Source organism: Salvelinus fontinalis, chromosome 35 (genome assembly GCF_029448725.1).
Source record: "Salvelinus fontinalis isolate EN_2023a chromosome 35, ASM2944872v1, whole genome shotgun sequence".
In the NCBI taxonomy this organism is placed as follows: Eukaryota; Metazoa; Chordata; class Actinopteri; order Salmoniformes; family Salmonidae; genus Salvelinus; species Salvelinus fontinalis.
In genome coordinates, this window is record NC_074699.1 from 26300343 (window position 1) to 26326883 (window position 26541).

General features: G+C 45.0%; 1 protein-coding gene and 1 non-coding gene across 4 annotated transcripts in view; one reads left to right on the forward strand and one right to left on the reverse strand.

Annotated features, from left to right (window-relative positions):
• LOC129834641 (potassium voltage-gated channel subfamily C member 1-like) overlaps positions 1-26541 on the forward strand; it is a 47823-nt gene that overhangs the window by 11503 nt on the left and 9779 nt on the right. For all 3 annotated transcript variants that reach the window (XM_055899820.1, XM_055899822.1, XM_055899819.1), the window contains exon 2: positions 15551-16490. In XM_055899820.1, the coding sequence (XP_055755795.1) occupies positions 15551-16490 (940 nt within the window). The remainder of the gene's footprint in view (positions 1-15550; positions 16491-26541) is intronic.
• On the reverse strand, positions 5547-5622 carry trnav-cac (transfer RNA valine (anticodon CAC)). Its single transcript has one exon. It is a non-coding gene; the product is annotated as a tRNA-Val (tRNA).

Below are 26541 nucleotides of genomic sequence, written 5' to 3' on the forward strand. Positions count from 1 at the left end.
AGATTCAAACAACAAGTCTATTGATGTGTTAGTAGTGACTGATCACTTTACTAAGCTGGCCTGTGCGTATCCATGTCCAAACCAGTCTGCTAAGACTGTTGCTCGTGTTCTCTGGAATAATTTCTTCTGCATTTATGGGTTCGCTGATTGTATCCATTCTGACAGGGGTGCAAACTTCGAGAGTTTACTTATTGCAGAATTACTTCAGTTATCTGGTGTTGAAAAGTCCCACACCACACCTTATCATCCCATGGGTAACGGTCAAGCAGAACGTCTGAATCGCACACTGGGTGGGATGATTAGAGCTCTGCCAGCTAGGTCTAAGGCTAAATGGCCTCAGATGTTGAACACATTGACATTCTCCTATAACTGCACTGTTCATGAGACTACTGGGTTTCCACCCTTCTTCTTGATGTTCGGACGCACCCCTAGGTTGCCGGTAGATGTTATGTTTGAAAGTGTGCTGTTGGATGGGGACACAGTAGATGTGGATAAGTATGTCCAGTCTCTGGGTGAGGATCTGAGAGAGGCCATGACATTGGCCCAGCAGCATGCCAGTAAGCAACAAAAGAGACAAGCCGAGGTCTACAACAGACGGTCTAAGGGTCACTCGGTGCAGAAGGGAGATAGAGTTCTACTTGCTAACAAGGGGGAGAGGGGCAAGAAGAAACTGGCTGATCGCTGGGAGAGTGTGGTGTACATAGTGGTTGCAAAGAACAGCTCACTGAACACATATCGTATCCAACACCCTACCACTGGACGCATCAAAACTGTGCATAGGAACCTGATTATGCCAGTCAACTTTCTGCCTTTACCTTCGTGGGAGGAACCTGAGGGTCACGGATCTCTATCGAGTGGTGACGTGATCTCTGAGATGTCTGCAATGTCCAGCCAAATGGATGGGAGTGACGCCAGGACTGTCCACTGGGTAGCAGGCCTTCCTGAGTCTTCTGGGAGGATACTCCAAGAGGATGGTGAAGTCCCGGCTGATGGAAGTGAGGTGGAACAACCGTATGAAGTCCCCTTAAGTGAGGTGTGCTCAGCAGAAGTGGACCAGAGAGATATCCCCGAAGCCTACAAGAGTTCTGATTGCGAAACTCCATTCAGTGTGGATGATGTTACCTTGGTTGAAGATGCTTCGTCAGTGTGGTCTGTGACAATCTACCAGGATTCTGATCAGTCGTCTGACACTACTAGTGTTGAGTCGGTAACTGAAGGTGTGCTGGCTCCAGAGATGCGGATCTGTAGTACTCCCCATCCTGAGGTCAGACCCCTGAGCAGGGTTAGTGCTGTCTGTGACATTCCTGCTAGGTTTGTGGGTGAGGGTGTTCGGACTAGACTGGGTAGACTTATTAAGCCAGTGGATAGGTTAATCCAAACTATGTCTACACAGGAAATGAAACAGTTCTTGGTTTCTCAGTGACGGTAGGATATTGCCTACCTTTTCTTTTGTAGGAATGTAGGAAATCTAAGCATGTCTTAGAATGATTTGTGGGTTTGTCTAATATATTTGACAATTCATGTAACTTTGTGTGTAGTCCATCGGCATAAAATGTATATGGCATTTTTCGTATACGGTTGAATAAGGGATTAGCTACCCCTTATTTTTCCTAATCCTTCGCGGGATAGCTTTTCAGCTGATCGACCATTTGTGGGTCTAGAATTAAGGGACTACACTGGGTTACTCTGTCGCCCTGTGGGTGCGAATTTTTTTTTCTTTCTTTGCTTTGTTACCTTTGAGGTAATGTGTTTTGTTTTGGGCCTATAATCTAGTGTAAAACAGTGGGGGTGAATGTAGCAGTGTGATGTTGTTCCCCTAGATTACGCACCAAATTGCACACAAGGACCAATTCAAATAGGCCAGGTCAAGAGGGGATGTTAATAATCTGATAATAATAATAATAATTCAGTGTATTTTTTTATTTAATTACAGCTGCATAGCTAATGTTTTTATTTGGTGTACAAACACTTTTTCATACCAATATTGTACATACAAGTGATTGTAAAAGTTTGTATATTTTGGTTTGGCCCATCGCGGGTTATCTGTATCCCCATACCACTTTATCGTTCTCTTTTGCCTGACCCTCGGCTAGCAAGGTGCAGGAGAGCTGTGACTGCACCAAGGGTAACGTGTGTGTTGTCTCTTCGTGTGCAGGGCAAATAAAAAGATTTCAACGAGCAGACCATCATTTGTGGCAGCGTCTTCATTAAGAATTACACAACGCAGAACGAACCACGCTACACGTGCTAATTGGTGGACCAGAAATGGACAGAGACATTAGGGACAGCAGGCAGGGTGACAGCCTGATTATGTACGAGGTGGGAAGTAAGGCTTCACTGAGGGAAGCGGGGATATCCTCAGAACGCTGTCAACAATGTGACTAGAGGCTATTCAACGGATCGCCATGTTTTTATCTGACATTAGGCGTATTATGTCAGAATTCCCTCAGATTCATCTGATGTTTATTCACATGTTCATAAGTGTATTTATAATAAGTGTGTGACTTAAACAAATATGATTTAGTATGACAAATATGAAATAACCAAGATAGCCACACAGTATACTGTACAGCAGGATGCAACTACCACAACAATATCACAGGGCATGTTTGTGGACAATAACATATACCTACTGTATGCAGTCACTTGCTATTGGTATGTGTGGCCAAGGTGATTACTGATGGATATAAGCCTGTCTGCTCCAAGACCTCTCCATCACGGTTCACAACTCCACGGTGTCTCCCTCCAAGAGTGCAAAGAGACATGACGTGACCCTGGACAACACCATGTTGTTCTCTGCAAACATCAAAGCAGTGACTCGCTCCTGCAGGTTCATGCTTTACAACATCCGTAGAGTACGAGCCTACCTCAGACATGAAGCGGGCACAGGTCCTAATCCAGGCACTTGTCATCTCCCGTCTGGACTACTGCAACTCAATGCTGGATGGGCTCCCTGATGTGCCATCAAACCCCTACAACTTATCCAGAACACTGCAGCCCGCCTGGTTTTCAACCTTCCCAAGTTATCCCATGTCACCCCGCTACTCCGCACACTCCACTGGCTTCCAGTCAAAGCTCATATACACTAGAAGACCATGGTACTTGCCTACAGAGCAGCAAGAGGAACTGCCCTTCCCTACCTTCAGGCTATGCTCAAACCCTACACCACAACCCGAGCACTCCGTTCTGCAACATCAGGTCTCTTGGCCCTCCTACCCCTACAGGAGGGCAGCTTCCGCTCATCTCAGTCCAAGCGCTTCTCTGTCCTGGCACCCCAATGGTGTAACCAGATTCCCCCTGAAGCTAGGACAGCATAGTCCCTGCCCATCTTCCAAAAACATCTAAAAACCTACTTCTTCAAAGAGTATCTTAAATAATCCCACAGCAACCCCCCCCCTCACCTCGCCCCACTTATAAAATAAAAAAGGATTTTGTGATCTAACTCTTGCATTTGATTTTCCCCTCTTACTAACTCTGACTTTGCTGTTAGCTACTTTATTGAGGAAAAATCTACTTACTATGGCTATCTTAAGATGAATGCACTAACTGTATGTCGCTCTGGATAAGAGCTTCTGCAAAATTACTCAAATGTAATTGTTTTGTGTGAGTGGTGTGGGCAGCAGTGATGATGAGGAATGGCACACTGGCACTGAGCACGGGGATCACTGACACACATGGCCTAGGCAAATGTTTTGTATGTCTGTTGCTGGGGGAGTCCATAATCAGAGAGAGCAGGCGTTAAACCCAGGCCATGGGATAGCATGATGATGCACTGACCACGGCTTCCTTATAACGCTCACTTATTGCTATCCCAACCACTTCAGCCAAGTGCCTGAGTCCTTCAGCATCTCATCATTTACTAGGGTGTTGATCTGCCTACATATATTGTCATTAATGTTACAGTATGTTATGCCTCTGTGCTTGAGTCTCAGTAATCATAAGGGCTCTTGAGCTAAGTTAGTATACATAATTCAAGAATAATTCTCTATCATTTCTGTCCTCTCATCAAAATAGAGGCTTTCATAGTCGATGTGAGTGATTTACCCAAAGCAAGGCTTTGGAACAGTTGGAACAGAGCCACATTATGTGTTGGCACTATCAAGTCATGTTATTTGAAGTGTTTTAGATAACTTAGAGCCAAAACTAATTGATAGACGGTTGTAGTAAAGGCTTTGCCTTTGATATTTGAATATGGCTGGCTTGAAGAAGATATAGTCAAGATGTACAAGTTCTCATTATTCTTCTTCCTATAGTTTCAGATGACCAAATCTGTTGTGGTTAATGTATGAATGGATTTGTATAGTTCATTATAGTGCTGTAAATGCTACATATGCATTCTCTCTTTCCGATGTGCACGGTAATACAGAAAATCAGTTAAGTGGGATTGCCTGTTTCATAGCAATAACCTTTTCATGTTTTATCTCCCATCTGAGACTGCAGTAGGTGAGTGGAACAGGGAGGGAGGTGGTGGTGGAGCTCTGAGCTAACTCAGCATTCTGAGGCATCATACAGCTTCGGCAGCACACGGTTCAATCTCTACTGTCTCTACTGGCACTCTCAGATCATACTCTGACAGGGTAATCTAATTACAACCTAATACTAAAAACAGCCATGGTTACCAATGGCTATTACTGTGCTAACAAATGTCTTCCAAACAAATGTTCAATCAATCAGTTCAATGTGACTTTCATTTTACAGTATAAAGGATCTGGTGTAGGCTATTTGTTGATTTGTTGGAGAGAAAACCAATATAGTCATTTTTCACATTTGCATAACCTTGTGTATGTTATATGAATTTTGTTTCTGGACTTGACTGTCTGTATAGCATTAACAGGGAGTCATGCTGAGACCATTGGCGATATAATATCATTTTTTATCAATGAAAGCCACTTATGATATTAGCCATTGATTCAAATGTTTTTTATTACCTTTATTGTAGTTAACAGGGAGTCATGCTGAGACCAAAGTCTCTTTCACAGATGAGCCCTGTATACACATCAATACACATCAAACACATCAATATTCACATCAATATTCACATCGATATAGAGAAAGGAAAACACATACATGATGATACAGGAGGGGCTGAACCAACTGTTGATGAGGTCTTAGCTGTTTATGTTGTCGGTAGTTACATTGGAATGTCTCTATTTATTGACACTGCTTTTAAACGGTCAGTCAAGGCCTTTCTAGAACTGCAAGGGAGTTCACACAAAGGCTAAGCATCTCATGTACTAAAACGTAGATGGACAATTATTAGGCAAGGCCTGTAACTTGATCCCTACACGGTAAAAATAATGCATGTTGTTTTTATGGTAATTTACTGGAAGCCAGTTAACTGTAAGTTACTGAAGAAAACGGTACAGTAAGTTACTGTAAATATTTTTTTTACCTCACGGAGACAGTCCTTGATTCACAAAAAACAACATTATCCACCCTCATCATGTGAAAAGGTCCCCTGGGTTCTAAATTAACACATTTTGCAGACACTCTTATCCAGAACAACTTACAGTAGTGAGTGCATTCAGTTTCATATTTGTTCATACTGGTCCCCCGTGGGAATCAAACCCACAACCCTGGCATTGTGAGTGCCATGCTCTACCAACTGAGCAACACGATACCTCACACTTTGTTTCTCATCTCTCTCATGCAGATTCATGCCTAATAACATTTAGGAACAAACTCAAACAAACACACTTTACATGAAACAAATACACTATATATACAAAAGTATTTATCTAAAATTACACATACTGCATGTAATACACACTCATAAACAGGCAATGCAAATACATTGTCACAAACGCATACAGTAAGCACAGAGAAAGGCAGATGGATAGAGGGAAAGGTCGTTACATAAGAGAACGTGACATGCTTTCATCTCTAGGAGGCATGAGTCTAAAAGAGACGGAGAGTGTGGGAGGGGTTGTAGGAGAGAAGGGTCTGGTTGCAGTTTTATTTTGTTTAGCATTGACTTAATGCTGTCTCCTACACTTACAATGGCACTGTGACAGAAACATCTACAGACATAGGATCTTAATTTGAGCCAGTTTGCTACAGCAGGAAAATAATCTTACAGCTATAGGAAATTTGAATTATTATGTGGATTATAACTAATGGACCTTTTTTGTAGGGGTTGATACATTTTTAGTTAGGGAAAATCATGTCTGAAATGCCAAACTTTAGAAGTCTTTTTAATACTCAAAAACACTACACGTTTGCATTTCAGCAACAAAAAAGTGATCAAATTAAGATCCTACATCTGTAACTTACTTCAAACATTTCCTGATTAAGCATTTGATATACTTGACATGCACATGCTTTCTGTGGCACAGTCTACGTTGCAGCCTTTTAACTTAATTACATAGTAAATACACAATCTCAATGCATCCTCTCAAATAAATGACATGCTTGCGATGTTGTTGTGTATTGTTAGATATTACTGCACTGTTGGAGCTAGGAACACAAGCATTCTGCTACACCTGCAAGAACATCTGCTGAATATGTGTATGCGACCAATACAATTTGCAGGGTAGAACCCACAGCAAAATCCAAATATCTCAAAATATTTTGTGCTCAATACCATTGATTTAATTCCATATTGAATGTTAATATCCATGCAGTATTCTGCTCAGTGGTTGTGTACTTAAACTAGCAGGTACAGCACACTGCCAAGTGTCACACTCAGACTTACATACAGTATTTCTTATGGTCACATTTCTATCTTTATTAAACTCTGTCCATTCATCTTCTTATTTAGTGGTGTTGTTGTTAATTCAGTTCCATGTAGCAGAGGCTTGGTAGTGAAGCTGCTGGGTGTTTATTTCCCAACGGTATGGCTCCTATAACCATCTCTGATGAGTGTGTGATGTGTTCTGACAGAAAGGCCTGCTGATTGGTTTCCTTGGAGGAAGGTTATATTCTCAGTTATAAACTCAGCGTTGTCTTTGGCTCCCTCCCACTGAAGGGCGAGGCCTGCCAGCCTAGACACAAAGGGAAAAGAACCACCCTCTCAGAGCTGAGAGGTGCAGTGCAAGTGCTTGCTTGCTCTGGTCAGTCTGCAGTGTAGACATTATGTTTGGGTCGGCGTCAGTTCTGTGCATGGGATTGTACTGTATGAGTGGGATTGTAGGTAGGTAGTCCTGTGTGAAGGCGGTTCCTTCACCTGTAATGCAAACAGGACAATGGCTCATGTTCAGCACTTCTACTTATTTGCTGCAAACCGGAATAATACAGTTAAAGGATCTTGATTTGATCCCCCTGTTGCAGGAGAGCTTTCCCTCGATGCAGGACATTCAAAACTTGTAGTGTAATTGAGGGTTAAAGAAGGTTTCTGAAGGTTGTCATTTCAGACTTGATTTTCCCCTACGAAGAAATTATATCAACCCCTACAAAAATGTCCATTAATTATAATCCACATAATATTTCAAATTTCCTGTTGCTGAAAGATTATCTTCCTGCTGTAGTAAATTAGCTCAAACTAAGATCATACATCTGTACGTTATGTCTTTTGGGTTATTTTCACTTGCCTATTACAGGGTGGAAATTTGACTTCCTAATGGTTCATTCAAATGACTTCCTGGCTTTCTGTAACACTGATTTATCACAACTCAACAAGCTAATCACACATCTATTACGGAAACACCCCCACACCCAAACCATGACAACATACAGTAATTCACATGAGTGTGTTATAATGCACTTTGCCTCTCATTTATAGTTAGACACTCACTCATTCGTTTTCTGTAAATGTTGTTGATACATGTTATGTTGAGAACACCAGATCAAATACATCACAATCTGCCTTGGATGATGTTTACACACACAACCATGCATGCTAACAAGTACATGCTTTCACACACACGCTCAGACACCTTCATGCATGCACACACATTGCTTGTGCTGCAGGTCAGAGGTAAGAACGAGGATGGATGGCTCTCATGTTGGCTCAATGTATTATAATATGAGATTAGCAGTTTGTCTCAAGATAAATCTTTTAGAGAATGCATTTAGGATACAAATGACGCACATGCCATGATACCACTCTGTCAAGAAGTTCCTCAATGATGTGGTGATCGTTTCCCGTATCTACTGTATATTACCGTACTGTTTCTATGTTCAGTACCAGCAGTCTGTAGGCATTCATGGAATAAAGATAAAGGAAAGGTTAGTCAACATTTTTCAAAGATAGCTGTTTAATTTCCTTTCGCTGGAGAGTTCAATTGGACTCATGGAATTTGTGTTAACGGCTCAAGTTCCCTCATTAGTGAACAATATGATACTTTTCCAATGTTCCAGGTTTTCCTCTAACAGCTGCATATCATACATTATTAATAATGATGTTGCTGTATTGATACGGATAGTTGACCATGTTGAAGAAAATGTTGGTTGTTCTGAGAACAATGTCACATGGACTTAGTTGTTGGATATTCTGCACAGGAAGTTGACAGCAGTTAGAATTGATTCTCAGTCCAATGACAGGTCTCAGTAATTGAGCCCATGCAGGGATGCTGCTGATTAGTTTTCACACCAGTGAAAGAATGGAAGCAAGTCTGTCACCTTTGCTGGGCTTGTGAGAGAAAATGTTGTGGTGACAAGGACAGTAACACTCTTTTCTCTTCCTTCTGGCCTTACCACAACCTGTCTTCATTTCAGAAACCCAACCAGAAGGTTATTTTTATGTGGACGACAGGACAGATGGAAACAGTCAGTGTGAAAACAAAGTAATTTAATTTAATTTACACTTGTGGATTGAAGTGTTATTGTTGTTGTTGTTGCTGCAGTGATTGTTATGGTTATTGTTATTTAAAAAATATATATTTCACCTTTATTTAACCAGGTAGGTGTCACGCCCTGACCTTAGTTCCTTTGTTATGTCTCTATTTTGGTTTGGTCAGGGCGTGAGTTGGGGTGGGCATTCTATGTTTTTGTTCTATGTTTTATATTTCTATGTGTTTGGCCGAGTGTGGTTCTCAATCAGAGGCGTTGTCTCTGATTGAGAACCATACTTAGGTAGCCTCATCCCACCTGTGTTTTGTGGGTAGTTGTTTTCTGTTGTGTGTCTGCACCAGCCAGAACTGTTTCGGTCATTCTCTTTGGTATTTTAGTTTTTTCAGTGTTCATTAAATAAATATGGACATGTACCACGCTGCACTTTGGTCCTCTCCTTCCAACAGCCGTTACAGAACTACCCACCACCAACGGACCAAGCAGCGTGGAAAAAAGGAGGAATGGACATGGGAAGACATTCTGGACAGAAAGGGATCCTACACATGGGAGGAGATCCTGGCTGGAAGGGATCGCCTCCCATGGGAACAGGTGGAGGCAGCCAGGAGAGCGGAGGCAGCAGGAGAAGGGAACCAGCGGTACGAGGGAACACGGCTGGCAAGGAAGCCCAAGAGGCAGCCCCAAAAAATGTTTGGGGGGGGGGACACGGGGAGTGTGGCGGAGTCAGGTTGGAGACCTGAGCCCACTCCCCGTTTTTACCGGGGCGAGCATGAGACTGGTCAGGCCCTGTGCTATGGGGTGATGCGCACGGTGTCTCGGCCGAGCATCCACAGGCCGGTGTGCTCGGTGCCAGCGTCTCGCAGTTGCCGGGTGGAAGCTGGCATCCAGCCAGAACGGGTGGGGCCAGATCTGTGCTCGAGACCGCCAGTGCACCTCCACGGCCCAGTGTATCCGGTGCCTCGGCCAAGGACCTCCTGCTTGTCTCCCCAGCCTTGTGAGTCCTGTGCCTGTGCCGAGAATTAACCCTCCTATATGTCTCCCTAGCCTGGTGAGTCCTGTGCCTTCTCCCAGAGCCAGGCCTCCTGTGTGTCTCTCCACTCAAGTGGTGATCCAGAGCAAGAAGCCTCCAGTGGTGATCCATGGCACGAAGCCTCCAGTGATGATCCATGGCAAGAAGCCTCCAGTGATGATCCATGGCAAGAAGCCTCCAGTGATGATCCATGGCAAGAAGCCTCCAGTGATGATCCATGGCACGAAGCCTCCTGTGTGTCTCTCCTCTCCAGTGACGCCATCCTGTCTGGAGCAGCCAGAGTCTCCCTCCTATCCGGAGCAGCCAGAGTCTCCCTCCTGTCCGGAGCAGCCAGAGTCTCCCTCCTGTCCGGAGCAGCCAGAGTCTCCCTCCTGTCCGGAGCAGCCAGTGTCTCCCTCCTGTCCGGAGCAGCCAGAGTCTCCCTCCTGTCCGGAGCTGCCAGAGTCGCCCTCCTGTCCGGAGCTGCCAGAGTCGCCCTCCTGTCCGGGGCCCGCTGCGAGGGTCCCCAGTCCGGGGTCGGTGGCGAGGGTCCTCGCTCTAGAGGCGCCACCCAAGTGGGCTAAGCCAGAGGTGGAGTGGGGTCATTTACAACTTTGACCTGGCCAAGATAAAGCAAAGCAGTGTGAGAATAAACAACACAGAGTTACACATAGGATAAACACAAGTACAGTCAATAACAAAATAGAAGAATCTATATACAGTGTGTGCAAATGGAGTAAGGAGGTAAGGCAATGAATAGGCCATAGTAGCGAAGTAATTACTATTAAGTAAATTAACACTGAAGTGATAGATGTGCAGATGAAGATGTGCAAGTAGAAATACTGGTGTGCAAAAGAGCAAAAAATAAATTAAAACAATATTTATTATTTATTTATTTACCGTTATTTTACCAGGTAAGTTGACTGAGAACACGTTCTCATTTGCAGCAACGACCTGGGGAATAGTTACAGGGGAGAGGAGGGGGATGAATGAGCCAATTGTGAACTGGGGATTATTAGGTGACCATGATGGTTTGAGGGCCAGCTTGGGAATTTAGCCAGGACACCGGGGTTAACACCCCTACTCTTACGATAAGTGCCATGGGATCTTTAATGACCTCAGAGAGTCAGGACACCCGTTTAACGTCCCATCCGAAAGACGGCACCCTACACAGGGCAGTGTATGGGGGGCGAGGTAGGTAGATGGGTGGGCTATTTACAGATGGGCTATGTACAGCTGCAGCGATTGGTAAGCTGCTCAGATAGCTGATGCTTAAAGTTATTGAGGGAGATATAAGTCTCCAACTTCAGCGATCTTTGCAATTCGTTCCAGTCATTGGCAGCAGAGAACTGGAAGGAAAGGCGGCCAAAGTGGGTGTTGGCTTTGGGGATGACAAGTGAGATATACCTGCTGGAGCGCGTGCTACGGGTGGGTGTTTTTATGGTGACCAGTGAGCTGAGATAAGGCGGAGCTTTACCTAGCAAAGACTTATAGATGACCTGGAGCCAGTGGGTCTGGCAACGAATATGTAGCGAGGGCCAGCCGACGAGAGCATACAGGTCGGTGGGTGGTATATGGGGCTTTGGTGACAAAACGGATGGCACTGTGATAGACTGCATCCAGTTTGCTGAGTAGAGTGTTGGAGGCTATTTTGTAAATGACATTGCCGAAGTCAAGGATTGGTAGGATAGTCAGTTTTACGAGGGTATGTTTGGCAGCGTGACTGAAGGATGCTTTGTGTAATGGGTGCGTGCTGGTGGAAGAGAAGTCAAGCGCAGGAGAGTGAACTTGGTATAAACGGAGCAGTTTAATAAATGCAAAAAAAAATCTGAAAACCAATATATACAAAAATAATATAAACGGGTACAAAACCCGTCACCCACCAGAACATGATTTGCACAAAATATACAACAAACAATCACCGACAAAGACATGAGGGGAAACAGAGGGTTAAATACACAACATGTAATTGATGGGGTTGTGATGGAAGACAAGACAAAACCAATGAAAAAGGAAAAATAGATCAGCGATGGCTAGAAGGTTGGTGACGTCGACCATCGAACACCGCGCGAACAAGGAGAGGGTCCAACTTCGGCGGAAGTTGTGACACTTTTTTTGCGAAATAGGAAGCCGATTCTAAATTTAATTTTGGATTTGAGATGCTTAATATGATTCTGGAAGGAGAGTTTACAGTCTAGCCATCACCTTGGTATTTGTAGTTGTCCACATATTCTAAGTCAGAACCGTCTAGAGTAGTTATGCTAGTCGGGCGGGCGGGTGCAGGCAGCGATCGGTTGAAGAGCATGCATTTAGTTTTACTAGCGTTTAAGAGCAGTTGGAAGCCACGGAAGGAGTGTTGTATGGCATTGAAGCTCATTTGGACGTTTGTTAACAGAATTGTGTCGTCTGCGTAGAGGTGGATAGAGGATTCACCCGCAGCAAGAGCAACATCATTAATATATAAAGAGAATAGAGTGGCCCAAGAATTGAACCGTGTGGTACCCCCATAGAGACTGCCAGACGTCCGGACAACAGGCCCTCCGATTTGACACACTGAACTCTATCTGAGAAGTAGTTGGTGAACCAGGCGAGTCATTTGAGAAACCAAGGCTGTTGAGTCTGCTGATAAGAATGTGGTGATTGACAGTCGAAAGCCTTGGCCAGGTTGATGAAGAAGGCTACACAGTACTGTCTTTTATCGATGGCGGTTATGATATCATTTAGTACCTTGAGCGTGGCTGAGGTGCACCCGTGACCAGCTCGGAAACCGGATTGCACAGCGGAGAAGGTACGGTGGGATTCGAAATGGTCTGTGATCTGTTTGTTAACTTGGCATTCGAAGACTTTAGAAAGATAGGGCAGGATGGATATACAGTAGGTCTGTAAAAGTTTGGGTTTGTTTCTCCCTGTTTGTGTCTCCCAGTATGTCTAGAGTGTCTCCCCCTTTGAAGAGGGGGATGACCGCGGCAGCTTTCCAATATTTAGGTATCTCGGATGATAGGAAAGAGAGGTTGAACAGACTAGTAATAGGGGTTGCAAAAATGGCGGCGGATAATTTTAGAAAGAGAGGGTCCAGATTGTCTATCCCAGCTGATTTGTACAGGTCCAGGTTTTGCAGCTCTTTCAGAACATCTGCTATCTGGATTTGGGTGGAGGAGAAGCTGGGGAGGCTTGCTCTTATTCTCAATGGACTGTCCCAGAACTTTTTGGAGTTAGGATGCAAAGTTAGGATGCAAATTTCTGTTTGAAAAAGCTAGCCTTTACTTTCCTAACTGACTGTGTGTATTGGTTCCTGACTCCCCTAAAAAGTTGCATATCGCGGGGACTTTTCGATGCTCGTGCAGTGCGCCACAGGATGTTTTTGTGCTGGTTGAGGGCAGTCAGGTCTGGAGTGAACCAAGGGCTATATCTGTTCTTAGTTCTACATTTTTTGAAAGGGGCATGCTTATTGAAGATGGTGAGGAAAGCACTTTTAAAGAACAAGCAGGCATCCTCAACTGACGGTATGAGGTCAATATCCTTCCAGGATACCCGGGCCAGGTCGATTGGAAAGGCCTGCTCGCAGAAGTGTTTTAGGGAGCGTTTGACAATGGTGAGGGGTGGTCGTTTGACCGCGGACCCATTACGGATGCAGCCAGTGAGGCAGTGATCACTGAGATCCTGATTGAAAACAGCAGAGGTGTATTTGGAGGGCAAGTTGGTCAGGATAATATTTATGAGGGTGCCCATGTTTACGGATTTAGGGTTGTACCTGGTGGGTTCCTTGATGATTTGTGTGAGATTGAGGGCATCTAGCTTAGATTAGGACGGCCGGGGTGTTAAGCATGTCCCAGTTTAGGTCACCTAACAGAAGGAACTCTGAAGATAGATGGGGGGCAATCAATTCACATATGGTGTCCAGGGCACAGCTGGGGGCTGAGTGGGGTCTACAACAGTGAGAGATTTATTTCTGGAGAGATTAATTTTTAAAATTAGAAGCTCAAACTGTTTGGGCATAGACCTGGAAAGTATGACAGAACTTTGCAGGCTATCTCTGCAGTAGATTGCAACTCCTCCCACTTTGGCAGTTCTATCTTGTTGTTATTGTTATTATGTTCTATCTTGTTATTGTTGTTGCTGCTGTGGTTGTTGTTGTCAATGTCTAGTGTGTGTTGCATGTGTGTCAGAGAATGAGAGTGAGAGTGTGAATGAATGTGTTTTTCTAAGAAAGATATCGCAGTGGGTTTTTTGTCTTTCAGACATCACTCTCCCTGTCTTGTGTGCTGTCATCTCCAGGCCTCTGCTGCCTCAGGCGGGTGGAGGTGGCATATCTAATGTACCCCTTTATCTGTTTCAATAGTACACATTGCAGTAGGGCCTGCAACTTGCAAAACCTTCAACAACAATAGACCGTATCAGAGTGAATCGCTCTAGCACAGTTTCTTTAAATGTAATGACTTTCTCTCAATTTAATGAGTCGGTCAGACTGTCTGTATTGTCTTTTCTGTCTCTGATTCTGTATCTGATTGTATCAGTGGAACACAAGGTACATTTACTACCCTGAATGAAACTTACTGGAAAAAGGCACTGCATAGGTTCAGTGTAAAGGGTTAACTAGACTATGTTTTTTGTGCCTTTTTCCATTATACAAGCCTCTTAATGGTCACTGGAGGTTAACTAGACCACTTCATTTCTCAACACCCTGGTTTGCTTCTTTTGTCAATGAATCCTTTCTCCTGAGAGGTTGTTGTTGTTATTGTAAGTATCAGGGTTGTAAGGTGTGCGTGTACTATAACGTTAATTCTTGTTTGTAGTTGAAAAGATCAATTTGATTTACATTTTATATTGACATTGCTTTGGCTCAGTTTGTTGAAGTTCAAGGATGTTGGAAGTTGTGGACCATGCACAAAAATAACTGAGGTGCACCCGTCTTAGAAAAATAGCCTAATTGTAATCTGTTCTTCTATAATGTAATCACTAAGCCCTTCATGTCCAGGTAGGACCCTGGCTCTATCACTACTGTAGTGTGGTTGTAGTGTATGTGCCTGGCAGTGCCTGCCTCCTCTCAGACCTGGACCTGTTTAAAGATACAGTCCGGGATCTTAAGCAAAACAAATTCTTAACATAGTGTACGAATTGGATTCGTAACATATCACACAAATTGGATGATGTAGTACACAATTGGATGATGTAGTACACAAAAAACTGGGACCTGTTTTGGCTCATGAGCACCACTTTCAAAACTACTGGCTGAAATTATACAAAAGTTCTGGAGCATCGCTTTAATATTCCAGTGGTGTTAAGTGGAGTTATGCAACCCCATCAGCTTCTTCTGGCAGCAGCAGTACTGCTGTCAGCCCTAATCTATGGGCAGCAGTGTATATCTGCCTACACATTAAGGACTATGCATTAAAGCACCATTCAAAATTGATGAGGTGGCACCGTCACATGTTATCGTTTGGGCCAGATGCCATGGTGAACACAGTGCCCTCCCGGAAACAATACCTTAAGTACTGGCGCAAAAGCTGACCCAGAATCAAGCTTTCCCCTGTACAGTACATAACGTCCCCCTCCGTCCCTCCCCTCCTCCGTGTAGACTCCAACAGCACTAACAACTCTCTTACCGGAGCACCACAGTTTAGGTGCACGCCCTTTCAAGTGATACACAGTTAAGAGTACTGACCTAGATTTGTGTTGCAGAACTGAAGAGAGCTGTGGGGGTGTTTTAGTGCTCTGTTCCTTCACGTTTGTATTCGAAGCTCCCTCACTTATAATCTCTCCCTCTCTCTTTCCCTCTCCCTCCTTCTCTCCCTCCCTCTCATCTCTCCCCTGCAGTGGATAGCCTTCGCCTCCCTGTTCTTCATCCTGGTTTCCATCACCACCTTCTGCCTGGAGACACATGAGGCCTTCAACCCCATCATCAACCGGACGGAAATTGACCCGCTGGACAACAGCACGCGGGTCTACCAGGAGACTGAGACCGTGGTTTTCCTCACCTATATAGAGGGGGTCTGTGTGCTGTGGTTTACATTTGAGTTCATAATGCGAGTGACATTCTGTCCGAGCAAGCTGGAGTTTTTCCGTAACACCCTCAACATCATCGACTTTATTGCCATCATGCCCTTCTACCTGGAGGTGGGGCTGAGTGGGCTCTCTTCCAAGGCGGCTAAGGATGTACTGGGTTTCCTACGTGTGGTACGCTTTGTCCGGATCCTCCGGATCTTTAAGCTGACTCGGCACTTTGTGGGACTGCGTGTCCTGGGTCATACACTCCGGGCCAGCACCAATGAGTTCCTGCTCCTCATCATCTTCCTCGCCTTGGGTGTGCTCATTTTCGCCACTATGATCTACTATGCTGAAAGGATTGGTGCCAAGCCCAATGATCCCCGAGCCAGCGAGCACACACACTTCAAGAACATTCCTATTGGATTCTGGTGGGCGGTGGTGACCATGACAACCCTTGGCTATGGAGACATGTACCCTCAGACATGGTCTGGCATGCTGGTGGGAGCCCTGTGTGCTCTGGCTGGTGTGCTGACTATTGCCATGCCAGTGCCTGTTATTGTCAATAACTTTGGGATGTATTACTCCCTGGCGATGGCCAAGCAGAAGTTACCAAAGAAAAAGAACAAGCATATCCCCCGCGCCCCACTTCTGGGCTCCCCCAATTACTGTAGGTCAGAGGTAACCTCACCTCACCACAGCACGCAGGACGAAACATGGCCCCTGGCCCCACAAGAACCACCAGAAGAGATCTTAGAAATAAACAGAGCAGGTAGGAAAACCTTCTGCCGAATGTCTATCTGAATCTCAATGAAAAGAAAAGAAATTCTCAATGAACTGACTGAACTCCCCTGCCTTCACACCTCCTCCTCTTCCTCCTCCTCCTTATCCTCCTCTCTCCACCTCCTCCTCCTTCTGCTAACTCACCAGTCAGAAAAACAGCCATTCTCCACACCAGGAGCCATTGAATGTGGAAAGCCCCTACATGGCAGTATGTTGACCAGTGACCACTCCACTCATACACATATGTCATCAACTCCACTGCCCACTCCCCAAACATTATCAACTCATACCACACCAGACCAAACCTCATACCACACCAGACCAAACCTCATACCACACCAGACCAAACCTCAATACCATACCATACCACACCAGACCAAACCTCATCCCACATCAGACCAAACCTCAATACCATACCATACCACACCAGACCAAACCTCATCCCACATCAGACCAAACCTCATACCACACCAGACCAAACCTCACACCAAACCAGACCAAACCTCATACCAAACCAGACCAAACATCATACCATACCATACCACACCAGACCAAATCTCACACCACACCAGACCAAATCTCACACCACACCAGACCAAACCTCATACCACACCAGACCAAACCATATACCACACCAGACCAATCTCCCCCTCAACTACCTTTTCATCTCTACCCTGACCAGTTTAATGCAGTGATGAAAACACCAAAGGTAACACAGGGGCACATACATTAGCCAGCCATCCTGACAGCAGATGTTAAATAGCCTATTTCATCCACTCAGATGGAAAATACATTACAATTTATGAATCACACATTTATTATATTTCCTAGTTAACTTATCTGAGTGTGTGGTGTCTCAGGAAAAATACTGCAGGGCTATGAAACAAGTTTAAAGCCTGCAGACATATTGTTCATTTGGCTGATTGCCAAATGTATTTTTTATGATGTATAGGCCAGGTAGCAGAATAGGAAGCTTCTCAGAAACAAAAAAAATAGAACATTTATTCACTACTGGTCAAAAGTTTTAGAACACCTACTCATTCAATGGTTTGTCTTTATCTTTACTATTAAATAACACATATGGAATCATGTAGTAACCCAAAAAGTTTAAACAAATCAAAATATATTTTATATTTGAGATTCTTCAAATAGCCCCACTTTGCCTTGATGACAGATTTGCACACTCTTGGCATTCTCTCACCAGCTTCATGAGGTAGTCACCTGGAATGCATTTCAATTAACAGGTGTGCCTTCTTAAAAGTGAATTTGTGGAATTTCTTTCCTTAATACGTTTGAGCTAATCAGTTGTGTTGTGACAACGTAAGTGGGTATACAGAAGATAGCCCTATTTGGTAAAAGACCAAGTCCATATTATAGCAAGAACAGCTCAAATAAGCAAAGAGAAATGACAGTCCATCATTACTTTAAGAGACGAAGGTCAGTCAATATGGAACATTTCAAGAACTTTGAAAGTTTCTTTAAGTGCAGTCGCAAAAAACCATCAAGCTCTACGATGAAACTGGCTGTCATGGAAGACCCAGAGTTATCTCTGCTGCAGAGGATGTTCATTAGAGTTAACAGCCCAAATAAATGCTTCACAGAGTTCAAGTAACAGACACATCTCAACATCAGCTGTTTTTTTATTTTATACATTTTTATTTCACCTTTATTTAACCAGGTAGGCTAGTTGAGAACAAGTTCTCATTTGCAACTGCGACCTGGCCAAGATAAAGCAAAGCAGTTCGACACATACAACAACACAGTTGTTATTCCAGTTACACATGGAATAAACAAACAAACAGTCAATAATACAGTAGAAAAAGTATATATACGGTATGTGCAAATGAGGTAGGATATGGGAGGTAAGGCAATAAATAGGCCATGGTGGCGAAGTAATTACAATATAGCAATTAAACACTGGAATGGTAGATGTGCAGCAGATGAATGTGTAAGTAGAGATACTGGGGTGCAAAGGAGCAAGATTAATACATAAATACAGTATGGGGATGAGGTAGTTGGATGGGCTATTTACAGATGAGCTATGTACAGGTGCAGTGATCTGTGAGGTGCTCTGATAGCTGGTGCTTAAAGCTAGTGAGGGAGATATGAGTCTCCAGCTTCAGTGATTTTTGAAGTTCGTTCCAGTCATTGGCAGCAGAGAACTGGAAGGAAAGGCGGCCAAAGGAAGAATTGGCTTTGGGGATGAACAGTGAGATATACCTGCTGGAGTGCGTGCTATGGGTGGGTGCTGCTATGGTGACCAGTGAGCTGAGATAAGGTGGGGCTTTACCTAGCAGAGACTTGTAGATGACCTTGAGCCAGTGGGTTTGGCGACGAGTATGAAGCGAGGGCCAGCCAACGAGAGCGTACAGGTCGTAGTGGTGGGTAGTATATGGGGCTTTGGTGACAAAATTGATGGCACTGTGATAGACTGCATCCAATTTGTTGAGTAGAGTGTTGGAGGCTATTTTGTAAATTACATCACCGAAGTCAAGGATCTGTAGGATAGTCAGTTTTACGAGGTTATGTTTGGCAGCATGAGTGAAGGAAGCTTTGTTGCGAAATAGGAAGCCGATTCTAGATTTAATTTTGGATTGGAGATGCTTAATGTGAGTCTGGAAGGAGAGTTTACAGTCTAACCAGACACCTAGGTATTTGTAGTTGTTCACATATTCTAAGTCAGAACCGTCCAGAGTAGTGATGCTGGACGGACGGGTGGGCAGGTGCAGGCAGCGATCGGTTGAAGAGCATGCATTTAGTTTTACTTGCATTTAAGAGCAGTTGGAGGCCACAGAAGGAGAGTTGTATGGCATTAAAGCTCGTCTGGAGGTTAGTTAACACAGTGTCCAAAGAAGGGCCAGAGGTATACAGAATGGTGTCGTCTGCATAGAGGTGGATCAGAGAATCACCAGCAGTAAGAGCGACATATACAGAGAAAAGAGTCGGCCCGAGATTTGAACCCTGTGGTACCCCCATGGAGACTGCCAGAGGTCCGAACAACAGGCCCTCCGATTTGATACACTGAACTCTGTCTGAGAAGTAGTTGGTGAACCAGGCGAGGCAATCATTTGAAAAACCAAGGCTGTTGAGTCTGCCGATAAGAATGTGGTGATTGACAGAGTCGAAAGTCTTGGCCAGGTCGATGAATACGACTGCACAGTAATGTCTCTTATCGATGGCGGTTATGATATCGTTTAGGACCTTGAGCGTGGCTAAGGTGCACCCATGACCAGCTCTGAAACCAGATTGCATAGCGGAGAAGGTATGGTGGGATTCGAAATGGTCGGTAATCTGTTTGTTAACTTGGCTTTCAAAGACCTTAGAAAGGCAGGGTAGTATAGATATAGGTCTGTAGCAGTTTGGGCCTAGATTGTCTCCCCCATTGAAGAGGGGGATGACCGCGGCAGCTTTCCAATCTTTGGGAATCTCAGACTATACAAAGAGAGGTTGAACAGGCTAGTAATAGGGGTTGCAACAATTTCGGCAGAGAGTTTTAGAAAGAAAGGGTCTAGCTTGATTGTCTAGCCTGGCTGATTTGTAGGGGTCCAGATTTTGCAGCTCTTTCAGAACATCATCTATCTGGATTTGGGTGAAGGAGTAATGGGAAGGCTTGGGCGAGTTGCTGTGGGAGGTGGAGGGCTGTTGATCGGGGTAGGGGTAGCCAGGTGGAAAGCATGGCCAGCTGTAGAAAAATGCTTATTGAAATTCTCAATTATAGTGGATTTATCGGTGGTGACAGTGTTTCCTAGCCTCAGTGCAGTGGGCAGCTGGGAGGAGGTGCTCTTATTCTCCATGGACTTTACAGTGTCCCAGAACTTTTTTGAGTTTGTGCTACATGATGCAAATTTCTGCGTGAAAAAGCTAGCCTTAGCTTTCCTAGCTGCCTGTATATATTGGTTCCTAACTTCCTTAAAAAGTTGCATATCGCGGGGGCTATTCGATGCTAATGCAGTACGCCACACAATGTTTTTGTGCTGGTCAAGGGCAGTCAGGTCTGGAGTGAACCAAGCGCTATATCTGTTCCTGGTTCTAATTTTTTTGAATGGGGCATGCTGTAACGCTTATCGTGGTTGGAAGAAGAGGAGGACCAATGCGCAGCGTGGTAAGTGTCCATATTGTTTTAATACGAAAATAATGAACACTGAACAAAAACAAGAAAACGACAAACGAACACTCCTATACGGTGAAACAAAAACACAGAACAGAAAATAATCACCCACAAAACACAATGAAAATCAGGCTACCTAAATATGGCTCCCAATCAGAGACAACGACTGACACCTTTCTCTGATTGAGAACCATACTAGGCCAAACACATAGAAAATTACCTACGGAACAAAACATAGAAAAACAACATAGAATGCCCACCCCAACTCACGCCCTGACCAAACTAAAATAAAGACATAACAAAGGATCTAAGGTCAGAACGTGACATTACCTCCCCCCCAAAAAGTGCGGACTCCGGCCGCAAAATCTGAACCTATAGGGGAGGGTCTGTGTGGGGATTTACCGCGGTGGCGGCTCTGGAGCGGGACGAGGACCCTACTCCACCATAGTCTCGGCCCACTTCTGTGACACCTTAGGAGCGGCGACCCTCGTCACTGACCTTGGATTGGACACCCTAGTAAAGGGCACCACTGGACTGAGGAGCGCCTCTGGACTGACGGGCGCCTCTCGACTGATGGGCGGCTCCTGACTGAAGGGCGGCTCCTGACTGAAGGGCGGCGCCTGACTGAAGGGTGGCTCCTGACTGAAGGGCGGCTCCTGACTGAAGGGCGGCTCAGGCGGCTCCTGACTGAAGGGCGGCTCAGGCGGCTCAGGACAGACGGGCAGCTGAGGCGGCTCAGGACAAACGGGCGGCTCAGGCGGCTCAGGACAGACGGGCGGCTAAGGCGGCTCAGGACAGACGGGCAGCTCAGGACAGACAGAAGCACCTGTAGGGAGGAAACGGAGAGACAGCCTGGTGCGTGGGGCTGCCACAGGACCCACCAGGCTGGGGAGACCTACAGGAGGCCTGGTGCTTGGAGGAGGCACCGGAAGGACCGGGCTGTGGGGGAGCACTGGAGCTCTGGTGCGCAGCCTTGGCACCACTCCCCCAGGCTGGATGACTACTCTAGCCCGGACCCTCCAGAGTGCAGGCACAGGTTGAACCGGGCTGTGGGTGAGCACTGGAGATCTGGTGCATACTAAGCGCACCTCCCCCTTAGGCTTAATTCCCACATTCGCCCGGCATGAGCGGAGCGCAGGCATAGGACGCACTGCACCCTCCCAGCACCCCGGAGACACAGCACGCAGAGCCAGCGCAGGATACCCTGGACCGAAACGGCGTACCGGAGACCAGACATGCTGAGCAGGTACAATACGCCCTGGCTGGATGCCCACACTCGCATGACACTTTCGGGGGGCTGTCCTATAGCGCACCGGGTTATGGGCGCGTACTGGCGACACCGTGCGCTTAACCGCATCACACGGTGCCTGACCGGTAACAAGCTGCTTACAATAAGCACGAGGAGTGGGCTCAGGTCTCCAACCTGACTCTGCCACACTCCCCGTGTGCCCCCCAAATTTTTTTTGGGGGGGCTGCCTCTCGTACCTGTCGCGCTGCCGTGCTGCCTCCTCATATCGCCGCCGCTCAGCTTTCGCTACCTCCAGCTCTGCCTTGGGGCGGCGATATTCCCCAGCCTGTGCCCAGGGTTCTTTACCGTCCAAAATCTCCTCCCATGTCCAGGAGTCCAGAACTTGCTGCTGCCCGATACCACGCTGCTTGGTCCTTGGTTGGTGGGTGATTCTGTAGCGCTTGTCATGGTTGGAAGAAGAGGAGGACCAATGCGCAGCATGGTAAGTGTCCATATTGTTTTAATACGAAAATAATTAACACTGAACAAAAACAAGAAAACGACAAACGAACACTCCTGTACGGTGAAACAAAAACACAGAACAGAAAATAATCACCCACAAAACACAATAAAAAACAGGCTACCTAAATATGGCTCCCAGTCAGAGACAACGACTGACACCTGCCTTTAATTGAGAACCATACTAGGCCAAACACACAGAAAATTACCTACAGAACAAAACATAGAAAAACAACATAGAATGCCCACCCCAACTCACTCCCTGACCAAACTAAAATAAAGACATAACAAAGAAACTAAGGTCAGAACGTGACACATGCTTATGTATTTAAGATGGTGAGGAAGGCACTTTTAAAGAACAACCATCTACTGACGGGATGAGGTCAATATCCTTCCAGGATACCCGGGCCAGGTCGATTAGAAAGGCCTGCTCACAGAAGTGTTTAAGGGAGCGTTTGACAGTGATGAGGGGTGGTTGTTTGACCGCAGACCCATTACGGATGCAGGCAATGAGACAGTGATCACTGAGATCTTGGTTGAAAACAGCAGAGGTGTATTCGGAGGGCAAGTTTGTTAGGATGATATCTATGAGGGTGCCCGTGTTTACGGATTTGGGGTTGTACCTGGTGGGTTCATTGATATTTTGTGTGAGATTGAGGGCATCTAGCTTACATGTCCCAGTTTATGTCATCTAGCAGCACGAGCTCTGAAGATAGATGAGGAGCAATCAATTCACATATGGTGTCCAGGGCACAGCTGGGGGCAGAGGGTGGTCTATAGTAAGCGGCAACGGTGAGAGACTTGTTTCTGGACAGGTGGATTTTTAAAAGTAGAAACTCAAATTGTTTGGGTACAGACCTGGATAGTATGACAGAACTCTTCTGGCTATCTCTGCAGTAGATTGCAACACCGCCCCCTTTGGCAGTTCTATCTTGTCGGAAAATGTTATAGTTACGGATGGAAATTTCAGGGTTCAGAGGAGACTGTTTGAATGAGGCCTTCATAGTTGAATTGCTGCAACGAAACCACTACTAAAGGACACCAATAAGAAACACAAGCAATGGACATTCGACCGGTGGAAATTTGTCCTTTGGTCTGGAGTCCAAATTTGACTCCAGACCAAAGGACTCACAAAGACGCGGTGTGGGTGAACGGATGGTCTCCGCATGTGTATTTCCCACTGTAAAGCACGGAGGAGGTGTTACGGTGTGGGGGTGCTTTGCTGGTTACACTGTCTGTGAATTATTTAGAATTCAAGGCACACTTAACCAACATGGCTACCACAGCATTCTGCAATGATACGCCATCCCATCTCGTTTGGGCTTAGTGGGACTGTCATTTGTTTTTCAACAGGAGAATGACCCAACACACCTCCAGGCTGTGTAAGGGCTATTTTACCAAGATGGAGAGTGATCGAGTGCTGCATCAGATGACCTGGCCTCCACAATCCCCCAACCTCAACCAAATTGACAATTTTTGGATGAGTTGGACCGCAAAATGAAAGAAAAGCAGCCAACAAGTGCTCAGCATATGTGGGAACTCCTTCAAGACTGTTGGAAAAGCATTCCAGGTGAAGCTGGTTGAGAGAATGCCATGTTGTGTAAAGCTGTCATCATGGCAAAGAGTGGCTATTTAAAGAATCTCAAATATAAAATATATTTAGATTTGTTTAACACCTTTTTGGTTACTACATGATTCCATATGTGTTTTTTCATAGTTTTGATGTCTTCACTATTATTCTACAATGTAGAAAATAGTAAAAATTATGAAAAACCCATGAATGAGTAGGTGTTCTAAAACTTTTGACCGGTAGTGTTTATATATATATCTTTTTTAACAGCGAATGCCATTATTTCACAGTTAACTTGTTTAACTAACATTGCACCAGTGATATCGCACTCTAGAAATTACTGCAATAAAAGAGACAGCCTGGTTGCCTGGAGACCTGTGTGTCTAACCTGTGTGACTCATAGGGGAAGTTGGACAAAGACAGCAGAGAGTGGGGGTTTCCCTCAGAGAACCTATCAATTTTCAGGAAGTCCCTTGGATGGATGATGACTGTGTTGCTCTTTCATGTTTTTCTGCTTGGATGACCAGGCCAGCTGTGGGGAGCACCAGCAGCTTTGGCGGATTCTCAGTTACTCACAGGCTGATATACTGTACATCGCCTACTCATGATAGGGATAGGGCCCAACAGATTCCATGAAGTTCCCTCTTCTATGAAATAGTGTGAGTAGTGTGTATGTATGCCCTGCCACGAGGGCCTGAAGTGGCCATGAGTGCATCTGGTGATGGCTCCTTATTTACTGCCACATGTTACGGCCAAGCATCATTCCACGCTACATCTATGACTAACAACCCTCTGAGCACTCTCACACACACACACAAAAAACACTGCACCCCTCGCTCGCTGGCTGTACTCCTGTTTATAATAGAATCATTTAACTTCATAATGAATGTTTTCCCTGGAGAGTTGTGTATCCAAGATGTCCCACTTACAAGGTGTCTCTACTGATTAGATTCCAACAATACTATTCAGTGATAGTTATTTGTTTGTAACAAACACATTTAGATTACCTTGACCTCTATCTGCACCTTTACTCTGCAGCCTGTCAGATGGCGTCTACACGCTGAGCCATCAGGGCCTATCATCTGACCTGACTCCCTGCAGAGAGAACAACCAGAGGTGACATAATGACTTGTCTGCTGGAGGAGAGAGGAAAAAGATTAACACTTCCTGACTTCCTGACTTTGCCTAGTCATATGATACAGGATGTGCATAAGTCTCATTATTTCTATGATCTTGACCAATGAGAGTTAGAGTTTCACCAGGCACTGCCATAATGTACGTTCTCTGGAGGTGGTAAAAACAATGATTGTTTTCACCTTCCCAACATCCTCTCTCATTCTTAATGTCTCATTTATTTAATTTCCCCCAATCCTTTTTCTGTGCCAATGCATGTTGCCATGACAACAGTGTCCAAGCAACGCACATTGCACAATAAGACTCAGGTTCTGCCACGAACTGCAGCTATTCACTTGCTTCTCCTATTATTCACACTGGGCTGCAAAACAGAATGATGGAATAAGCAGCCAATCTGAAACTCATTTAGCACCCAATCAGAAAACAGTTTGACCAGCTCATCCATCTACTGTACATGATGTCACTGAATGGTAATTTAACAGAGCAACACTTTACATTACATGGACATTATTCCAAAGTTACTATAAGGGATACATATATGTAATGTAACACATGAATACACACACATTCAGGGACATGCTAAGCATGGGCCCTCAAGATGGGTTGGGTTCAGCTCAGGGGGAAATGAATAATGCATGTGAATGTTGTGATTCTGGCACATGAGTTGGCATTTTCTATATATGGCCTCCCATGGAGTGAGAACTCTGTCGGAGTCCTCCAGTCTTTGAACAAGAGGCATGGGCTGTTTGATTAGGATGAGGAATAGACAAGGATTGCCAAATATGCAATGCATCAATTTACTTTTTACAGCAGTCTACACTATCTATAGAGCTCAATTCCTCTGAATAAGAGAGCTGGGAAAGGTTACATAACTTTTTAAGTGCTGTACTGTACTCCTCATAAAGCTGGTCCCTTGAGCAGCTGATGTGATCGAGCATTCTGGCTCGACACACACACACACACACGCACGCACGCACGCACGCACGCACGCACGCACACACACACACACACACACACACACACACACACACACACACACACACACACACACACACACACAGACAACGTAGCTACTTGCTTATTTATGACATCCACTACTTTGTTGCATACTTGAATATGGTGTGTGCTTATTGTTTTGAAGTTTAAACAAATGAACACATCTATTTTTACTAATCAATGTCAAAACACACAGACACAGAGTAAGGGACCAGTGAGGACCCGGTGAAATGCCATTGGGATGACTATGAGAGTGCAGTTCCAGTCAGCAAGCCAGTGCAGTAAAAAAAAAACACCCTCTGTCATCTTTTATTCAGTGAGCTGTTTTTAACCACACGTGCAACACAGACACTTCTGGACCAGGTCCGCTAACTTACATACAGTATCTCGCTGTATATCTCCTCTGTAGTTGTGCAGTGTGGCAACACATTTGAATGAGAAGTGATGAGTATGGTTCTGCGAGAAATGTTGTTAGTGCAGTAGAA